Source organism: Oncorhynchus keta, chromosome 34 (genome assembly GCF_023373465.1).
Source record: "Oncorhynchus keta strain PuntledgeMale-10-30-2019 chromosome 34, Oket_V2, whole genome shotgun sequence".
In the NCBI taxonomy this organism is placed as follows: domain Eukaryota; kingdom Metazoa; phylum Chordata; class Actinopteri; order Salmoniformes; family Salmonidae; genus Oncorhynchus; species Oncorhynchus keta.
Genome location: NC_068454.1, coordinates 41,743,462 through 41,764,279, shown reverse-complemented (window position 1 = coordinate 41,764,279; position 20,818 = coordinate 41,743,462). Strand labels below are relative to the sequence as shown.

At 41.1% G+C, this 20,818-nt stretch overlaps 2 protein-coding genes across 3 annotated transcripts; one reads left to right on the top strand and one right to left on the bottom strand.

Annotated features, from left to right (window-relative positions):
• Positions 1–1,120: 1,120 nt before the first annotated feature.
• LOC118367150 (protein lifeguard 3-like) lies at positions 1,121–9,503 on the bottom strand. Of its 2 annotated transcripts, none has more exons than XM_035750243.2 (12): positions 8,211–9,503; positions 6,753–6,938; positions 6,555–6,625; positions 6,387–6,451; positions 6,207–6,260; positions 6,033–6,083; positions 5,893–5,932; positions 4,262–4,299; positions 4,052–4,139; positions 1,635–1,730; positions 1,441–1,494; positions 1,121–1,320 (listed from the first exon to the last, which is right to left on the bottom strand). In XM_035750243.2, exons 2-12 carry the CDS (start codon positions 6,793–6,795, stop codon positions 1,171–1,173), a joined length of 750 nt encoding a protein of 249 aa, XP_035606136.1. In that variant the 5' UTR covers positions 6,796–6,938; positions 8,211–9,503; the 3' UTR covers positions 1,121–1,170. The 2 variants fall into 2 exon arrangements, with proteins under 2 accessions (XP_035606136.1, XP_035606134.1); XM_035750241.2 differs by having other exon boundaries at positions 6,753–6,984; positions 8,211–9,502.
• Positions 9,504–10,690: 1,187 nt separating this feature from the next.
• pnkd (PNKD metallo-beta-lactamase domain containing) lies at positions 10,691–20,580 on the top strand. The gene is made up of 9 exons (XM_035750240.2): positions 10,691–10,884; positions 11,071–11,186; positions 11,304–11,416; positions 12,084–12,142; positions 12,416–12,508; positions 14,862–15,025; positions 15,229–15,315; positions 15,461–15,576; positions 19,372–20,580. Exons 1-9 carry the CDS (start codon positions 10,727–10,729, stop codon positions 19,543–19,545), a joined length of 1,080 nt encoding a protein of 359 aa, XP_035606133.1. The 5' UTR covers positions 10,691–10,726; the 3' UTR covers positions 19,546–20,580.
• The last annotated feature ends 238 nt before the right edge of the window (positions 20,581–20,818 follow it).

The following is a 20,818-nucleotide window of genomic DNA, read 5'->3' as shown; positions in this document are numbered from 1 at the left end:
GGGGACAACCCCTTTCATATTCTACACTTTCTTTGCTAAGGAGCTTGTTTTGTTCATCACTATAAGCCCAGTCACTTGAGAAACATTCACATAGAAGTCTTTATTACCTTTCAGGAGGAATGCTGTCATGTTTGTTACATTATGAAATTGGTGGACATGAAGTGCTTTTTGTAAGGAAAATAACCATAGTGAACTGGCACCTGAAAGGAATCGTGTATGAAATCAACTCATAATTGGAAAAGCTCACACACTAATAATCTGTATAAGAGAAGATGCCCTTTTCATGACTTCCCATCTCTATGCCATCCAGATTCAGTTGGGTTGAAAAAGTCCCCATGCAATAATTGCTTTCTCACAGAAAAACTGCATGACAAACAGAATCTTCTGAGATATCATTGTCTTTAATTATTGGTTCTGATAATCAGAAATGTATATCAAGAAAAGTAAACTTTTCTACGGTTATCACATATACAATTGAGGGAAATGGAAGCGATGTTATAATAAACTGGGTGGTTCGAGTGCTGATTGGCTGACAGTCGTGTATGCTATGGGTGTGACAAAACACATTTTTACTGCTCTAATTACATCAGTAACAATTTTATAATTGAAACAAGGCACCTTGGTGGTTTATGATATATGGCCAACATACCACAGCTAAGGGCTCTGTCCAGGCACTCTGCGTTGCGTCACGCTAAGAACAGCCCTTAGCCGTTGTATATTGGCCATATACCACACCCCCTCTGGCCTTGTTGCTGAACTGTAACACCACCAATGGATGCATACAGAGACAGTTTGAGCCATTTTGACAATGAATTAATTCTGTTTGACATTTTTACGATTTAAGGAAAATGGCAACATGAGGACAAATGTATTTTAAACAAATATGTAGGTCAAATCAAATGTGATTCAGACAATCATGTATGCATATTGCATTCATAACTTACCAAATCATCACATAACCAACATCCATTCTGGGAATAAGTAAATATATAACGATCTTAATTGAAAGTTTGCAGCACTCTCATAGGGTTATATGGAATATGTTAATGGAATTACAAGAAGAAAAAAACTATAATTGACAGTCCTGTATGAGCAGCAACAGTTTGAGGTGAAAAAAATACAATATAAGTAGGATCCATCCACACTAGGTCGTATGTCATCCTCCTGCCTTTAATCTGTGGAAGCCCCAACTAGTTGCAGGAGGAAAATGAAGATCTGGACAATGTCAACATAAAGTGAAAGTGCTCCAAAAACATACTCCTCTGGGCTGATGGAAAGCTTGCGGTTTCCAATGAGAAGCTGGGTGTTGTATGCTAAAAACTACAAAATAAACATGGTTAATTTCATTCATACAGGTTGGTTCAAGAGAAATTAATAAAGTCACCATTCTATTCCCTTTGATATACTGAGGCTTTTCAAGAAAAAGAAAAAAAAACTCACCAGGGTGTAAATGACAGCTCCAATTGCAGCATAGAGCATATGAAGCCATGGGACCTGTGAGTGGAAGAAAACACAGGACATTTTGTATGTATAGGCCTTCATTTCTCAGATTTGTGCAAATAGAGACAAAGTGCATTAAAATGTGAAAAAATGCATTAAAGCAGTTCAACTTTTGACCAAACTGAGGCACTTACATATTTAAAGGATAGTACGATGGCTGTAATGATCCCAGTAACCAAGACTACGATGGCAAGAATACTGAAAAGTCCCCCACAAGATGTAAAATCCACCTGTCATAAGCATAGACATACAATTGAAGTCGGAAGTTTACATACACCTTAGCCAAATACATTTAAACTCAGTTTCACAATTCCTGACATTCAATCCACCACTTAATTTTAAGAATGTGAAATGTCAGAAGAATAGTAGAGTGATTTATTTCAGCTTTTATTTCTTTCATCACATTCCCAGTGGGTCAGAAATTGGCATGCACTCAATTAGTATTTGGTAGCATTGCCTTTAAATTGTTTAACTTGGGTCAAACGTTCCGGGTAGCCTTCCACAAGCACCTCACAGTAAGTTGGGTGAATTTTTGTCCATTCCTCCTGACAGAGCTAGTGTAACTGAATCAGGTTTGTAGGCCTCCTTGCTCACACACACCTTTTAATTTCTGCCCACATGTTTTCTATAGGAGTGAGGTCAGGGTTTTGTAATTGCCACTCCAATACCTTGACTTTGTTGTCCTTAAGCCATTTTGCCACAACTTTGGAAGTATGCTTGGGTCATTGCAAGCAAGCTTTAACTTCCTGATGTCTTGAGATGTTGCTTCAATATATCCACATGATTTTCCTCATGATGCCATCTATTTTGTGAAGTGCACCAGTCCCTCTTGCAGCACAGCACCCCCTCGACATGATGCTGCTACCCCCTTGCTTCACGGTTGAGGTTGGTGTTCTTTGGCTTGCAAGCCTCCCCCTTTTTCCTCCAAACATAACAATGGTCATTATGGAAAACAGTTCTATTTTTGTTTCATCAGACCAGAGGACATTTCTCCAAAAAGTACGATATTTGATCCCCATGTGCAGTTGCAAACCGTAGTCGGGTCCTTCTGTAGCTCAGTTGGTAGAGCATGGCGCTTGTAACGCCAGGGTAGTGGGTTCGATCCCCGGGACCACCCATACGTAGAATGTATGCACACATGACTGTAAGTCGCTTTGGATAAAAGCGTCTGCTAAATGGCATATATATATATTAATGGCGGTTTTGGAGCAGTGGCTTCTTCCTTGCTGAGCAGCCTTTCAAATGATGTCTATATAGGACTCATTTCACTGTAGATATAGATACTTTTGCACCTGTTTCCTCTAGCATTTTCACAAGGTCTCTTGCTGTTGTTCTGGGATTGATTTGCACTTTTTGCACCAAAGTACGCTCATCTCTAGGAGACAGAACGCGTCTCCTTCCTGAGCGGTATGATGGCTGCATTGTCCCATGGTGTTTATACTTGCGTACTATTGTATATACAGATAAACGTGGTACCTTCAGGCATTTGCAAATTGCTCCCAAGGATGAACCAGACTTGTGGAGGTCTACAATTTTTTTTTCTGAGGTCTTGGCTGATTTCTTTTGAATTTCCCATGATGTCAAGCAAAGAGGCACTGAGTTGGAAGGTAGGCCTTGAAATACATCCACATGTACACCTCCAATTGACTCAAATGATGTCAATTAGCCCATCAGAAGCTTCTAAAGCAATGACCATAATTTTCTGGAATCCAAGCTGCTTAAAGGCACAGTCAACTTTGTGTTTGTAAACTTCTGACCCACTGGAATTGTGATACAGTGAATTATAAGTTAATTAATCTGTCTGTAAACAATTGTTGGAAAAATTACTTGTGTCATGCTCAAAGAAGATGTCCTAACCGACTTGCCAAAACTAGTTTGTTAACAAGAAATTTGTGGAGTGGTTGAAAAAACATTTTTAATGACTCCAACTTTTAAGTGTATGTAAACTTCTGACTTCAACTGTACATGTTCTTCACAACATTGGTCAAACGACAAACATTACGGTACACAAATGACTCAATAGTTGGAATGTTTCATAGGATGTCACATGAATGGGCATTTAAAAAAAAATGTATTTCATCTTTATTTAACTAGGCAAGTCAGTTAAGAACAAATTTTTATTTACAATGATGGCCTACCAGGGAACAGTGGGTTAACTGACAGATTTTTACCTTGTCAGCTTGGGGATGGTCAGCTTGGGGATTTTTACTTTGTCAGCTTGGGGCCAGTAACCTTTCGCTCTAACCAACGCTCTAACCTCTAACCACTAGGCTACCTGCCGCCCCAATAACTTCATATGAAAGGTCTACAAAAATGAACAACCATGGAATGTGCACAATAAACCCAGGGAATCAATGTATGCTATTTATTTAGACAATCGATTACATAAGGAGGAATTGCACAAGATCTTACCCAAAATGTCATGAATATTTAAAAGACAGTCGCCCATTGTAATCCTAGACAAAAGAGTCATTTGATACTGACAACAAAGACACTCTCACAAGCTACAGGCTGTAGGTTCTAAAGAGGCAGTTTTTTTTTATCCACGTACCTTAGTTTGAAAGCAGAAGATGGTGACAATTATGCACACTATTGCTGTTATTCCAATGGTCAGTAACACTGCTTTTGTGTCATAGTAACTGCAAGAAATGCAAAGTAGATTGAGTCACAAAACAAACATTTCTACTTCACCTTACATTAGTATTTGTAGTAGTATTATGTAAAAGAAAAGAAAAAAATATATGAAAATTCTATAGCAAACCTTGATATTGTTCCTGTCATGTAGGACATGGCCAGTGTCTAGAATATGACACATAAAACAATAACAATACAATCATAACATATCTATATTGTAGATGTAAAGTCAGCAAAAAAGGAAATGTCCTTTCACTGTCAACTGCATTTATTTTCAGCAAACTGAATATGTGCAAATATCTGTATGAACAAAAGATTCAACAGCTGAGACAAACGGAACAAGTTCCAAGACATGTGACTAACAGAAATGGAATAATGTATCCCTGAACAAAGGGGGGTCAAAATCAAAAGTAACAGTCAGTATCTGGTGTGGCCACCAGCTGCATTAAGTACTGCAGTGCATCTCCTCCTCATGGACTGCACCAGATTTGCCAGTTCTTGCTGTGAGATGTTACCCCACTCTTCCACCAAGGCACCTGCAAGTTCCCGGACATTTCTGGGGGGGAATGGCCCTAGCTCTCACCCTCCGATCCAACAGGTCCCAGAAGTGCTCAATGGGATTGAGATCTGGGCTCTTCGCTGGCCATGGCAGAACGCTGACATTCCTGTCTTGCAGGAAATCAGCCATACTGCTCGTTCTGTTCGTGGTGGCATTGTCATGCTGGAGGGCCATGTCAGGATGAGCCTGCAGGAAGGGTACCACATGAGGGAGGAGGATGTCTTCCTTGTTACACACAGCATTGAGATTGCCTGCAATGACAACAAGCTCAGTCCGATGATGGTGTGACACACCGCCCCAGACCATGACGGACCCTCCACCTCCAAATCGATCCCGCTCCAGAGAACAGTTCTCGGCGTAACACTCATTCCTTCGATGATAAACACGAATCCAACCATCAACCCTGGTGAGACAAAACCATGACTCGTCAGTGAAGTGCACTTTTTGCCAGTCCTGTCTGGTCCAGCAACGGTGGGTTTGTGCCCATAGGCGACGTTGTTGCTGGTGATGTCTGGTGAGGACCTGCCTTACAACGGGCCTACAAGCCCTCAGTCCAGCCTCTCTCAGCCTTTTGCGGACAGTCTGAGCACAGATGGAGGGATTGTGCGTTCCCGGTGTAGCTTAGGCAGTTTTTGTTGCCATGCTGTACCTGTCCTGCAGTTGTGGTGTTCGGATGTTCCGATCCTGTGTAGGTGTTGCTGTGGTCTGCCACTGCGAGGACGATCAGCTGTCCGTCCTGTCTCCCTGTCGCGAAGTCTTAGGCGTCTCAGTACGGACATTGCAATTTATTGCCCTGGCCACATCTGCAGTCCTCATGCCTAAGGCATGTTCACGCAGATGAGCAGGGACCCTGGGCATCTTTCTTTTGGTGTTTTTCAGAGTCAGTAGAAAGGCCTCTTTAGTATCCTAGGTTTTCATAACTGTGACCATAATTGTCTACCGTCTGTAAGCTGTTAGTGTCTTAACGACCGTTCCACAGGTGCAAGTTCATTAGTTGTTTATGGTTCATTGAACAAGCATGGGAAACAGTGTTTAAACCCTTTACCATGAAGATCTGTGAAGTTGTTTGGATTTCTAAGAATGATCTGTGAAAGACGGGGGTCCTGAAAAAGGGGCGTTTCTTTTTTTTTGCTGAGTTTAGTTCCATTATGTGTTAAGACATGATATAGAGATTATTTTTTTTTGCAAGCGTTACTTACAAAAATGGCCAGCAGCACAAAGTTCCAAGGAAAGCGTCTCCTAAACAAAGATGATTAAGATCAAAAGATAAATGTCATTATCTGTTGTTTAACGGTGTACTGTTGTTTGCAGAGTATAAAGAGGGCATGGATCATCTTACCTTGGCCCTTCGCAGCAGACAAGAATGCAATAAGTGACTAAATAAACAGCGCTGGAAGACAAAGACGCCATTAGGTCAAAAATATTGCTCGTGTTTTATTATAATATCTAATTCAGAAATAATGAATGAGCAATACATGTAGTAAGGAACCTTAATGGAATATGAAGTACTTACAATGATGTCCAATACACGGCTGGGTTCCTAATGACAAATGCACGTACTTCCTCACTGTAATATAGATAAAATGCTAAAAACGCTAGCATTGCACAAACAGAAAACTAAAACAGAAAAGAGCTCACATTGATATTGCATGGTATGACAGAGATAATACAATGTCACACTGTTGACACTTACACAAATGTAAACACAGCCACAATTGATACAGTGACGATGAGCTGAGCAGCCAATATTAAGTACACCTGTCCCAAGACAAAAAAAAGGTGAATTCTGTCATGATCACAGCCAGTAGAAGTGGACTGAGTGATTAGGAAGTCGATGTGTAAAAGGTATAAGATCCCATACTTTTCGGATGAACGCATGTCGAATAGAAATGCTTTCCCATGCTGTAGAATATGGAAATTCATCGTCTTCCACTGCATTAAAGAAAGACACAAAGTCAATAATGACCAAGTAAAACTATTTTGACAAACTTCGGATATTAACAGTATATCTTTTTTCACATTTAATATATTATACTGTACAGTAAAATAGCTTCAGAACCTGGGTTGGAGGTGGGCATTCCCAGAGGAATGGAATAAGGCATCCCAGAAGGAGGGTAGCCCAGAGGGTACCCTGCTTGTCCTGGGTATTGAGCTGAGGACTGAGCAGGGTATGGTCCATACGCTGGTGGGGGCTGTGGGTAGTTCCCATGCCGGGGCCTGGGGCCATGTAGTGCATCTTCATAGGCTGGAGGGAAATCCGACTTTGACATTATGACATGCGATATGGGCACCTTATAAGACAGAGGGGGGTAAGAGGGAAACATTATGCCTCGTTCAAAACAGCTGCGAACTACCTCCGAATTCAGTGCGTTCAAAACAACTGCGAACTATCTCCGAATTCAGTGCGTTCAAAACAACTGCGAACTAACTCCGAATTCAGTGCGTTCAAGACAACTGGGGTTGTCACCCCCCCAGAGTTCCCAGTCGTCCCACAACGCTATATATCCATTTTCAGAAATGTTGGTAAATTAGCTTTCGTTGTTTAAATAAATTATGAAAGAGTTGTGTGTTTTCTCACTATCTAATCATGACATGATGTTCAATGTCATATAGCCCGTGTGCTGTATTTGTTAAGAATCTATCACCTGATGGGTTCATTTCTCAGAGACCAATAATCATGTTTTTTTTGCTAAATGCAATATGTCAGTCTCACTCAGAGAAATAGGTAGTAGCCTCCTGCTAGATTTTGCACAGTCCAATGTAACAAATAACAAAAAACAATGTATAAAGAACTGTACAGATGATACATTTGTGACATTAATATTAAAAATAAAATACAAATGTTTTCAATATTGTATACAGTAATATCTGTATGTAAAACATTTACATTTGAGTCATTTAGCAGATGCTCTCCCAGAGCGACTTACAGTAAATGCATTCATCTTAAGATAGCTAGGTAAGACAACCACACATCACAGTCAAATGTATAGGATAAGAACATGTCATTCCAGCTAAACTATGGATAGGCCTCTATTGTGCAAAGAAACACAGGCTCATACCCATCTCAAATCTATGAATGTAAAATCTGAGAACAGTAATATTTTACATACACATGAAGGTACCCATAAGCAATCATTTCTGAAGAAAAAAACGCAAATGTACATTTATTTGGGAGGGGGGGTATTGCGTTTTGGAAATACACTATGACTAGCAGGGTATTTAAGGTTTAACATATACAGTCTCAGTAACTTCAGATAGGGACTCCTGCATGATTCAGATGACATGTTTGATGTTAATGATGACATCACATTTACCACAAATACCCCGCAGACCACACTGTCTGGCATGACAAGCCTTCTAGCATGAACTGTATAGAGGCGTGTATAACAGCATAATAATCGTACAAAATGTGAGTACAAAATAGCCATCCAGATTGTTATAACAAAGTCTGAATTAAATTTCATAACGTAGTTTCGAATAAAGCTTTGCAAAAACATAAAGACGCATGTATACTCACCAAGTGGATTCTGATGAGATGTCGATCTGCGATGTTAAACACCTAACGGTTAAATGGTTTGATCATTTAGCTTGGTCAAGTCTGGGACACTGTTCCTGTGTCGCCTACAATTCACGGAGTTGTAATGAGATCCTTACCCAACATGCCCCCCGGCTGATGCATACATTTGTAAGAAAACAATTGTGGTTATTTTTGTTTAGTTCCAAATGAACAATTGTTTAAATTTTAAGGCCTGTCATTAAAACCATTATTTATTCACCTTTATTAAGACATTATTTTGAGACCATTTGCTGGAGAAATTATTTTAATACCTATCCGAATAACGCAGGATTACTAGATACTTTCCAATAGGCACGACCAAATAGCAACATTTCCGCTGAAGTTACACTGTAACAATGTGTCAACAATGTTTCATAGTTCGATATTAGTTCACATGTCATACTTAGTAGGCGTCACTAGGCATCGCTGTTTGGGAACAAAGTGCGACACAGGCCCAATTCCTACTCTCATGGTAAATTTATATTTTAAAGGAAAACAACGTACACATTATGGCCAAAGTTCCACTAACTGTTCTATTAACTGGTAGTCTTGTAAACATCACAATATGTATTGCATCCACATCGTTTCAGATACTTACTGCAGAAGTGGAAATAACAATTAGGCGATAGTGACCGAAAAGTGACTGGGCCCATAATCACCCAACACCACTAGTCTCGAAAACCAGACCCGAAGCATTTGAAAATTGTGGGAACTCGGATGTCTAGACTATAGACCTTTGGATTTAGTTGTCACTTTCTTTACTTTTTTGTAGGCTCTTGATTTGTCGGGTGTAGACTGTATGTGTTATCAATATTAAATTAATATTACTGACTAGAAACTACATTCAGACTTGGCTATATGGTTCGCAATGACATGGACAACACATGAAAACACCTTTTAGGACACGCCTGACGCCCAACCCGATATTTCAGAATGTATAGGTTAGTGTTATGTTTAAGGGTTTGGTTAAGGTAAGGGTCCGTTTTAGTTTTCGCTACTTGGTTTAAGCGCCAGCTGTATCCTAATGGTGCTTTCAAGGCAACTGGGAAAAACGCGGTCAAATCATGACGCCAGTGATTTTCAGTTCGGAGCTCTAGTAAGAGGCGCCAGTTCCGGACTTGAATTCAGAGTTTGATGACTGTTCAAAAGATTTTCCCAGTCGGAGCTCGTTTTTTCCCGAGTTCCCAGTTGTCTTGAACGCACTGAATTTGGAAGTCAGAGATTTCTCAGTTCCGAGCTCCCCGTTGTTTTGAACGCGGCAATAGTCTCTCCCACAACACCCTGGAGGAGGAGGGGGAGGAGGAGAAACGTAGCCTAACACGTGTGTCGTGAACAACATTAGCGTGAGAAACAATGGTGGAATCGGCTGTTCGCCTTCAAAATAAAAGTCCCAAATTAAAACCACCAACCAAACGGATACAAATAGTGAAAACATCCCACAATTTGACTAGATAGCGCTGAACACGTTTTGAATGGTGTTACATACATTTAACAAAATATATTTATTAGTTAATTTGACCCCAAAAAATGTTTCAAACTGTATTTAAATATTGTATCCCTATTCTTGTTTTCTTACATTTTTCTTAAAATGTTTGTTTGACATTCACTTGCATTGTTAGAAGCTAGTGACATAAGCATTTCGCTGCACCGTTATAATACCTGCTAAACTGTGTACATGACCAATAAACTTTTATTGGATTTTGATTTGTGGATATATTTTTAATTCAGAATTGCATTGGGGGCATACTCATATGCACTGTACAGCCTATCCCATGGATTATGCACAGTGCTTGACTTGGACTGAAATACACTGAGTTTACAAAACACCTGCTCTTTCCATGACAAAGATAGACTGACCAGGTGAATCTAGATAATAGCTATGATCCTTTGTTGATGTCAAATCCACTTCAAATCAGTGTAGATGAAGGAGCGGAGACAGGTTAAAGGAGGATTTTTAAGCCTTGAGACAATTGAGCCATGGATTGTGTGCCATTCAGAGAGTGAATGGGCAAGACAAAATATTTAAGTTCCCTTGAACTGAGCATGGTAATAGGTAGCAGTAGAACATTTGAAGTGCTGGTACTCAGCTCACCATCAAGCATTGATTGTGCAACTGTGAAATTAGGTATCAGCCTACTCAGTGACACCCACAGAACACAACTATGTAGAGTTTATACAATTATTAGCGTCTACATAGCTACATAGTTGTGTTCTGTGGTTGTCACTGATACCCCCATTTCATAGGTGCATAATCCATATGTTAGGCTGTACAGTGCAATATGAATGTCCAAAACACACAATAGACTGACTGTTGCATGTTTTCAACAGTTTTAGTTTCAATGGGATAATTTTATTTTGAAGGAGAGTCGAAGATTCCACTAGTGTTGCTCACGCTAATGTTGGTCACAACACACTGGTGAAAACACTTCCGCGAAATGTGACGAAAATTGGGTCATAAATTGCACCGCCCACGCAATATGGCGCCTCCTGACTGGTCGGTAACCCTCATTGCAACTGCATCATTTTGCAGCGTGTTATGTTTATGTCTTCGTTTTAGGCGCACAGGACGTACCATTTGGAAAAGCTTTTTTGGTCAAATAATGGCACGCACTGAGAAACCCCTGTTTCGGATCGCGTAAGTTGGTTGAAGCTTCAGTATTTTCCGAATCAAAATGTATTTTTCCCCATTGTCGTTTCTCACTTCTTACAAAATGAAGCGATGCTTCGGTTAGCTAGCGAACTAGTTACATCTGTCATTATTTTGCCTGCAAATAATGTAACTATGAAAATAACTGAAATAACACAGGCTGTTACACTTTAGGTATACATTGTACACAAGAACCAAACTTGGTTACATGTACTACAAGAGGCAGATGAGGAAGGCACGCGAGCAGTTCCCCACTGGACATTCCAGAGCACAGCCCATGGAATTAAATGGTAACGTTAGCTGTGGTTCCAACAGGCTACTTACTCATGTTTAGTCAGTTAATAATGTGGGCTAGCATAAAGATCAGTGCATCACTTACACGTCTCCTGTCACTCATCTATCTACAGGTATTAAAATCATGCCCATTTCAGTGCTGTCTGATAACTACAGCTACCTTGTCATTGACATGGCCTCGAGCGTTGCAGTGGTGGTAGACCCTGCAGACCCACAGACAGTTCAGGTGGGTGACGGGTCATGGTTATGCCTTCTTTGTAGATCTACTTTCTGACCATTTTAATACTCTCTCTTGAAATAGTTGGGGCACTATGAAGACTGTCGTGTAAACGTAACAAAGCATCTGGTGAGCTTGGCATTTCATCGGCCTATGCTTACAGTGGACATTCAATATATAAGTCAGCGTTCACAAGATAATTTGGGACACTGAGTGATTGCAACACAGAACAATACACTATTAAATGTAAATATGGAGGAGCCTCTGAAAGGGCTGACTGTCATAATGCCTCATCTCATCTGTGGCACTTCCTCTTGGCCTCAATAAGACCCTCTTTGATTGGATGTAGCTGACTCTGGTGCCAGTCTGGCCTCTGTCCCATACACATACAATGATTGCTCAGTCTGGAGTAGGCCACACTGTGGTTTATGGTGTCCTCGATATATCCACAGCATGTAACATTTTCGCCCCAATGACTTCAAACGTGTTATATTATCTCTAGTTAATATATATATATAATACAAACAGCACTTTTCAGTTCCAGTCTGTGTTTCGCCTCCATCTAGTGTAGCCTATATCTAGTGCTTTAACGTGGTGGGTTTTTAGCCACGGTCGTGATAGGAATGTTTTATACCCTGTCGACGATAATTGAAGCCACTGTCTGTAATCGTTTCAGGCAGTCCTCGAGGAAGAAGGGGTGACGTTAGAAGCGATCCTCTGCACACACAAACACTGGTGAGAACCGAGAGCGTCATTACTTTGAATGCCAAAATTACTTGTAGATAGAGGATTAGATGAACTGGGTTGTAGATGTCATACATATCAATGGACCTGTTCAATATTTTGTCGTTGATGCGACATCCAAATGTTATAGGTCGCATTGCAGTGTGATATTATGTTGCCATGTTCTGTGTTGTTCATCTACACACTTTTTATAATGTGATATTAAGTAGCTGCTTTAAAAAAATAAAAAAAAATGTAATAGACATATTTTGTTTTTATCCCTAGGGACCACAGTGGGGGTAACAAAGGACTTAAAAAGCTGTACAGCTCATGTCGTGTTTATGGAAATGCAACTGATAACATTCCTGGCCTCACACAGTAAGTCTAGGCTACAGCTGCGTAGTAAGTCACGGTCCTATCTTTGACAGCTTTTCCGTTGTGTTTGGAATTTCAGCCCCCATCTTTCGTCATTATGTTCTCGTGAAAATTGTCGTTATGGCAAACATTATAGGGGAAATTGCATGTTATTTGCACAATTCTGTGATTCAAAGTCATAGACGAGATTGGTATGTATCATTGAAGATATTGATCCACAGGGCAAACATGCATTTCACTTGCTAAACAGAATGTCACCAGTAGTTCCCATGGCACTGTCCGTTGATTTGTCGACTATGGATTGGTGGAGAATTATCTCCTCAGTCTCAGATTACAGAAAATCAGAAAAGGTCAAATGATTCACTGTGACATCACAGCTTCTCACTATTATTGGCTTGTATTTAGCATGTTAATCAGTAATTCATATATTCATATATCGTCAGTGCTTGACTTGGGATGGAAGAAGTACTGGAAGTGTCTTTTTCCATTTTCAGATCTCTGATTAGTCTCTTAACAGTTCTTACACATTTTCCACGACTTCTTCATGACTTTGAACCAAATTTTCACGGCGATTATTATAGCCTACATGAAAAAGTAAACATTATTGACACTGGAAAGCTACTGCGTCTGATCCCATGTAGACCTACCACCTCCTGCCGTTGTGCCCTTGATCAAGGCACTTATCCCCCCCCCCATATAGAACTGCACTGTTAGTCGCAAGTGGTCAACCCTCCATCTGGAGAGCTCCTGGGTGTGCAGGCTTGTCTTTTTCAACATTACAACCAAATACTTTTGTCTTTATAAAATGATTCCCTCATTCAATAAATCAGGGATCAAATGGATAAGGTAGGCTACTGCGAAGCAAGGTATCTAACTAGACATGCTTATATAAACTCAGCAAAAAAAGAAACATCCCTTTTTCAGGACCCTGTCCTTCAAAGATCATTCGTAAAGATCCACATAACTTCACAGATCTTCATTGTAAAGGGTTTAAACACTGTTTCCCATGCTTGTTCAATGAACCATAAACAATTAATGAACATGCACCTGTGGAACGGTCGTTGACTGTTACTTTTGATTTTGACCCCCCTCCCCCTTTTGTTCAGGGACACATTATTCAATTTCTGTTAGTCACATGTCTGTGGAACTTGTTCAGTTTATGTCTCAGTTGTTGAACCTTATGTTCATACAAATATTTACACGTTACGTTTGCTGAAAATAAACGCAGTTGACAGTGAGAGGACGTTTCTTTTTTTGCATAGTTTTATAAGGCTAAAATATTCCTGTTTCGGAGAAGATCTATGCACAGCAAGTTATTTGTCAATTAGGCTATTTTTTTGGGAATATTTTTAACATTGCAATTACATGGCTACTGTTTAATAGAGGGGAATTACAGTTTTCCAACTGCGCAGATTTACTTAGGCTACACCGTGCCGGTGCAAAGGCAACAACAACGTGAATGCTTAGTTAGCTATAGTTAATGTGTAGCAGTTATCTCGCTAGTTGTGTTTGTGAATTAGTGATCTATTTACTCTGTCATTATTTTACATCTGCTGCTGAAGTGTCACGCTCTCCCTCCAGGGGGAAACGGGCCACACGCACTGGCACTCGCAGCACCACAGACGCGCACTGAAAGGTCAATCCGATAATGGCTGATATGTCGTTTTCTTAATTGATTGATCATATTTAAGTGTGCTTTCCTGAATTACATTAACAACAATTAGGAAACTAATTTCCATGACTTTTCATGACCTTACAAACCCTCATTTGACAACTTGAAACAGCGCGTCATGCCATACAGGCTGGCACATGTTCAATCTGTCTCAATCTTGGAACAGCCTAATGTCATGCTCAGATTCACAGACTAGCGGCAAATAAGCTTCTTCAACAAAGCGGAAATGGGAAATGAATGCCCAACCTCCATTGCTAATCAATGAAGATCACACCTTCATTCCGCCTTGGTCAAACTTTTTTGCCTCTGCGTGTGAATCTGGGCCAGCGATAGGCTACTTTGTTTTTCTAGAGCAGTCAGTACGCAAACCCCCCTCCAAGTCCAAGTCAAGCACGGTATATAATACACTGGGGGTACAGCACTGTGGTAGACTAGCGTCCTGTCCAGGGGATGTACTTGTGCATCCAGCTGACTCACGCTACAGAAACAGAAGACGTGCACAAACCAAGGCTCGTGCAAGGCGACTTATTTGTACTTTGAAGCATCTCACTGTTATCTGAGTGGTGTGAAGAAGAAAGCAGTGGTGCGTGACTCTTAATATGCACATCAACTGTCCAGGTGGTCACATGAACTTATCTGATGACCGCATGCATGAAGCCTATTGTCTTTTGCTTGGTTTTCCAGCCCACTGACAGACAAAGACTCCATAGACGTGGGCCGTATGCACTTCAAGGCACTGTTCACACCTGGACACACAGTGGGTCATATGATCTACCTCCTGGATGGTCGTACCATAGGAGCCCCCTCCAGCCTGTTCTCAGGTGACCTGGTGTTCCTCTCTGGATGCGGTAAGTCCAGCTCCAAAATCAGCTCTGTAGTTAGTTATTTTTTGATGCACTTAGTGAGCAATGGGCACGTATTGAAAAGCAGGTTCACAGTTGTTCGGCTTCTGTAGCTGTAATGCACTATGTTTGCTTAGAGTGTCATCCACTGCGTCGCGTGCACGTATATAACTCGGTAATTGCGGCAGATCATCTATTTTTGTCTGCAGGGAGGATGTTTGAAGGCAGTGCCTTAACAATGCTGTCGTCACTAGACACGGTCGGCTCCTTGAGTGATGAAACCCTCTTATGGCCTGGTAGGGAAATGACCTCCTCCTTGTCTGTTTGCATTAAGTGCAACTGTATGCATTAGAATGACAAACACAATATTTCAGCGCCAGTCCCTTCTGTAAGACATGTATTGATGTCTGTGTTCCGTGTGCACGGACTTGTATTTCCCAGGCCATGAGTATGCAGAGGACAACCTGATGTTTGCTGCCGAGGTGGAGCCCCACAACGCTGCCAGGGAAAACAAATACCAGTGGGTCCTACAACAGAGAGGTCAAAAGCTGTGTACGGTACGGAGAATAATCCATCCTCGTTGTTATTCCTTACTGGCATCAAATCCCAAAGGTAGTCACTATCCCGGGCTGTGTGGAAGAGAGGCTTGTCAAGGGGGCCCACAGGACCGTCTTTTGTCGGAATGCCTTTGCACTCTCTCTCTCCTCTCACTGAATGCTCCCGTCTTCGGCGGTAAATCGGTTAGTGTATCTATGCCGAACGTGTTAAAAACAGCGTGAATCAATTCTCATAACCTCATGTCTATGAAACTTTTATATGTAGGAGACTAGAAATAGCCCTACCATCAGTGATCGCATCCTCCTAGTGTCTTTGACGTTAGTGGATGCAGATTCCAACGGTGGAATGCATGCCAGACTAGAGCTGTGGGTGGGATTTTAATTTGGTCAGGAGGATAATACCCGGTCTTTGCTGTGGATTTGACTAATCTGAGCTGCTGGGATCAGGGTGTGGGTCTGATGCCTCTGCCCTCAGGAGATGCTTTACTAACAAGCAGGGTGTCTGTCTGTTCTGAAAATTTGACTGGCAGCATTTTATTCGACCGGACGTTTTGAGAAATGTACCGGATCCGTATGCATTGGGGGGGCGTAACCTAATTAGGACGTCCACTAACGGAGTGTTATGTTAGAAATCGCATTTAGATTATGGTAGTTAAAACAGAACATGCAAGTTGAGAATGCAATGGCGTGTGTCCTCACCGCGCACTTTGAAGATGTTAGAGCAACGGTCCACGTCCTCAGCCAACAAGACGAGTAAAGAACCGCCAAATCACTAGTCTATGGATGGACGGTGCGCGAGTTTCAAGTTTGGGGAAGCGCATAAAAATTAACCTTTTGTAATAAAGCATTCGATGCATCATTGTATTTGCCGATTTATGCGATGAGTAGATTGGATAGTCATCATTTAGGCTAATAATATAACTCGATCAAAAAAAAAAGGCTGTTCAATGCATGGCTGAGCGTGTATAGCGGAGAGGTACGTTTCTTTCTTTGCGCGGGAAAAACACATTTTAATGCAATTCTACAGCACTTTATATGACAGGAGACATTAGCAGAATATTTTTTTTGATACGACAAAAACCAGGTTAGCCTACTCTGCTGACACCGACAAGCAGATCAATCAAAATGACGTTGTCCATACAATAGGCCTATGAGAAGGGGAGACGCATATAATATGACGTCTGTCTAAACTGGAGGAGGAAATCATTGTCCCCCAAAAAAAATAAAATAAAAACGTTTTAAGTGGCACTGAGCCAACAGTGATAAAGAGTGAATATGTGCAGTGCGCACTCACCTGGTGATATGGCCGATGCTCTTCGCTAGTGCCAATAAGGTAGGCTAATAGGCCTATTGTTGTTCGGGTAAATTAAATTGAGACTTTTGATAACTAAAAGACAGATTGGTCTTTTCATTGTCTTCTCTTTACAGCAATAGCCATTTTCTTTACGGACAATTTAATGTTGACGTATTGCGATATGCCTGGCTGGGCCTCATTACTCAACAATCATGTATTTGGTATTTGCCGAGCGCACTGCATAAATTGCACTCTGCCTTTCCTTCCAACTGTTAAATAAAGGTAAAAAAACAAACTGTAGGCAATACGATTTTAAAACAATCCACAACTTTTTTTGTTGTTGTTGTAAGGGTGAGCTAATGATCCTCTGTTGCCAGGTCATACTTTAGAAGCCTATTTTGAATGACTTTATTTATTTCTGTATAGACAGGAGTAGGCTAATTCGGCTATATCATTCTGGCAATTTAATTCAATGTACGTAGGCTCATAGGTGGCGTGTTCATAAGGCTATGTCAATCTACTATCCCCCATAGTAGAAAAGTTGACCTGTTCTATTGGTCAGCTTTTCGAGAAAGAAATAGCCCAAACAACAGACTCTGGGACAGTTGTGGGACGATAGATCCCAAATTCACAAAACCAGTAGGTTTAAGCTACATTTAAAAAAAAAACATTTAGAAGCAAATCAAATTGGTCACATGCAGATGTTAATGCGAGTGTAGCGAAATGCTTGTTCTTCTAGTTCTGACCATGCAGTAATATCTAACAAGTCATCTAACAATTTCACAACAACTACCTTATACACCCAAGTGTAAAGGAATGAATAAGAATATGTACATATAAATATATGGATGAGCGATGGCCGAGCAGCATAGGCAAGATACAGTAGATGGTATAGAGTACAGTATATACATATGAGATGAGTAATGTAGGGTATGTAAACATTATATAAAGTGGTATTGTTTTAAAGTAACTAGTGATACATTTATTGCATCCAATTTTTAATTATTAAAGTGGCTTGAGATTTGAGTCAGTATGTTGGCAACAGCCACTCAATGTTAGTGATGGCTGTTTAACAGTCTGATGGCCTTGAGATAGAAGCTGTTTTTCAGTCTCGGTCCCAGCTTTGATGCACCTGTACTGACCTCGCCTGCTGGGTGATGGATGGGGTGAACAGGCAGTGGCTTGGGTGGTTGGTGTCCTTGATGATCTTTTTGGCCTTCCTGTGACATCGGATGGTGTAGGTGTCCTGGAGGGCAGGTAGTTTGCTCCCGGTGATGCGTTGTGCAGACCTCACTACCCTCTGGAGAGCCTTGTGGTTGTGGGCGGAGCAGTTGCCGTGCCAGGCGGTGATGCAGGTTTTTGGTGACAAGCCAAATTTCTTCAGCCTCTTGAGGTTGAAGAGGCGTGTGGGTGGACGATTTCAGTTTGTCCATGATGTGTACGCCGAGGAACTTAAAACTTTCCACCTTCTCCACTACTGTCCCGTCAATGTGGATAGCGGGGTGCTCCCTCTGCTGTTTCCTGAAGTCCACGATCATCTCCTTTGTTTTGTTGACGTTGAGTGTGAGGTTGTTTTCCTGACACCACACTCCGAGGGCCCTCACCTCCTCCCTGTCGGCCGTCTTGTCGTTGTTGGTAATCAAGCCTACCACTGTAGTGTCATCTGCAAACTTGATGATTGAGTTGGAGGCGTGCATGGCCACGTAGTCATGGGTGAACAGGGAGTACAGGAGAGGGCTGAGAACGCACCCTTGTGGGGCCCCAGTGTTGAGGATCAGCGGGGTGGAGATGTTGTTATCTACCCTCACCACCTGGGGGCGGCCCGTCAGATAGATGAGATGCATAACGAATATACACAAGTGGCAATTTAATTCCACAAAAATATGCACATTTACGGCACGATGGCGCAAATGTGTTTCCAACAATGAACAGGCTAAAAAGCGTTATTTCACAATGGGATTATTTTGGCAGATATTTTGTTGCCCTGTTCCAATTTTATTGGCTTTTCTATTTTTTTGACGGCCAAAAGCCAGCTAACAAGTTAGCCAGCTAACAAGTTACCCCCCAGGTAGAAACCTATTGTGACTACCAGCTAGTGTAAAGGACGTCACGCTGCTTGCTTAGCCATTACCGCTTCCTCCTGATTCGGCTCACACTGCGGCTCAAACCCAGGACCTCTGCCTTGCCAGGACACGTGGTCACCCTCCTGAAGCGTCTTACCAATCGGGCCAGGCGTAAAGCTAGCTATCCGCTACCGCAAGTGGTGACCCTTCAGGCTGAGGAGTACGTTTTCCACATTCCCATGTGCTTACACGAGCATACCCCTCTGTCTTTACATACAGCACATGCAGATCATTTCTATCAAACCATTAACTGAAGAAACCTTTCAGACCTCTACTTGGAAAAGCTAAGGCAAAAACTACCTATAGTATGTTGAGTTGAGAGAATTACTATTACGCTTTTGTTCTTCATACATTGTTTCCATAATCATGTGGTTTCAGAGTCCCTCCACCATTGGAGAGGAAAAGGAGTACAACCCATTCCTGCGCATCCACTCCTCTGAGCTGCACCAGGCTTTGGGCCTCCAGCAGGACCAGGATGAGGACTGGACACTGTTCCGGGCTCGGGTGTTGGAGGAGCTGCGAAGGCGCAAGGATATTTACAAGGGCAGATAGCGATGAGAATACATTTGAACAAAATGCCTTGAGGTGAATTAAGCCAATTGGGAACTCTATATTGATGTAATGTGAGGTTCAAAATAAATACAGGCAGATGTCTTTTTTTTTTTTTTTCTTCTTTTTTAAGAATGCCGTGTTCCGTTCCATTCCATGTTGGTTGTTCTGACCTTCCAGCTCTAATATTGCAGGTGACAAATATGAAACCCATTGCTTGAAATATGCGCACAGAAAAGTTTAGTTCAGGACACTAGTTGTAGTATCTCACTGTAAAGTTGACCTTGTGTGTGTGTGTGATTCTAAAAGTTGACATGGTCAACAAATGTATTACTGTAATGCAGCAGTCTTTTCAAACAATTGTACCATTTCTGGTACTCAAACTAGACACGGTGTCTAAAAAGACTTGTTTGCACATTCATGTTATTTGTTGTCAGATTTAATTCATATTGAACAATAAAGATCAAAGGATAGGTACTGTTAGTTAGCTGCTATTATAGGTTTGTTTTCTATTTGACACGCGGTGTAATAGGAGTGAACAGATTGATATTGGAAAACCTGAATTATATTTTTTACGGTTAAATGACAAACTTCCGGCAGGTACATGGGTGTTAACTCAGTTTTACTGGACCATGTTGATACCACTTCAGTCAATGGGCACATGTTTCTATCTTGTATTTTGGCTGAATTGATACTGTATCTCCACATTGTATGCTGTGATAAAATTATTAAGAATTAAAAGTTTTTTTTTTCATTTTTTTTTTCAAATGGCTGTAGATTAAGTTATTGTTATGTGCAGAAATGAATTAAAGAAACCCTCTAGTTTATAGGTGACTGACTTCTGAAAAGTTTAATTTTATTTTTTTATAACCACTTTTCTTGAACGTGTTAATTAACAAGTTAGATATCCTTCATACTGCACTGAAGGAGACGATTACAAGTCATCAGTAAGTTTGATATTTGGTAGAAGATTGAGAGCACTGGTTATTTGATGAAAAATGAATTGGATTTTATTGCAATAAAGATTTTCAAATCAAATCCAAGTTTATTTGTCACATGCGCCGAATACAACCGGTGTAGACCTTACAGTGAAATGCTTACTTACAGGCTTTAACCAATAGAGGTGTTAGGTGAACAATAGGTAAGTAAAGAAATAGGCTGTATAGTGAGGCTATAAAAGTAGCGAGGCTACATACAGACACCGGTTAGTCAGGCTGATTAAGGTAGTATGTACAGTGCCTTGCGAAAGTATTCGGCCCCCTTGAACTTTGCGACC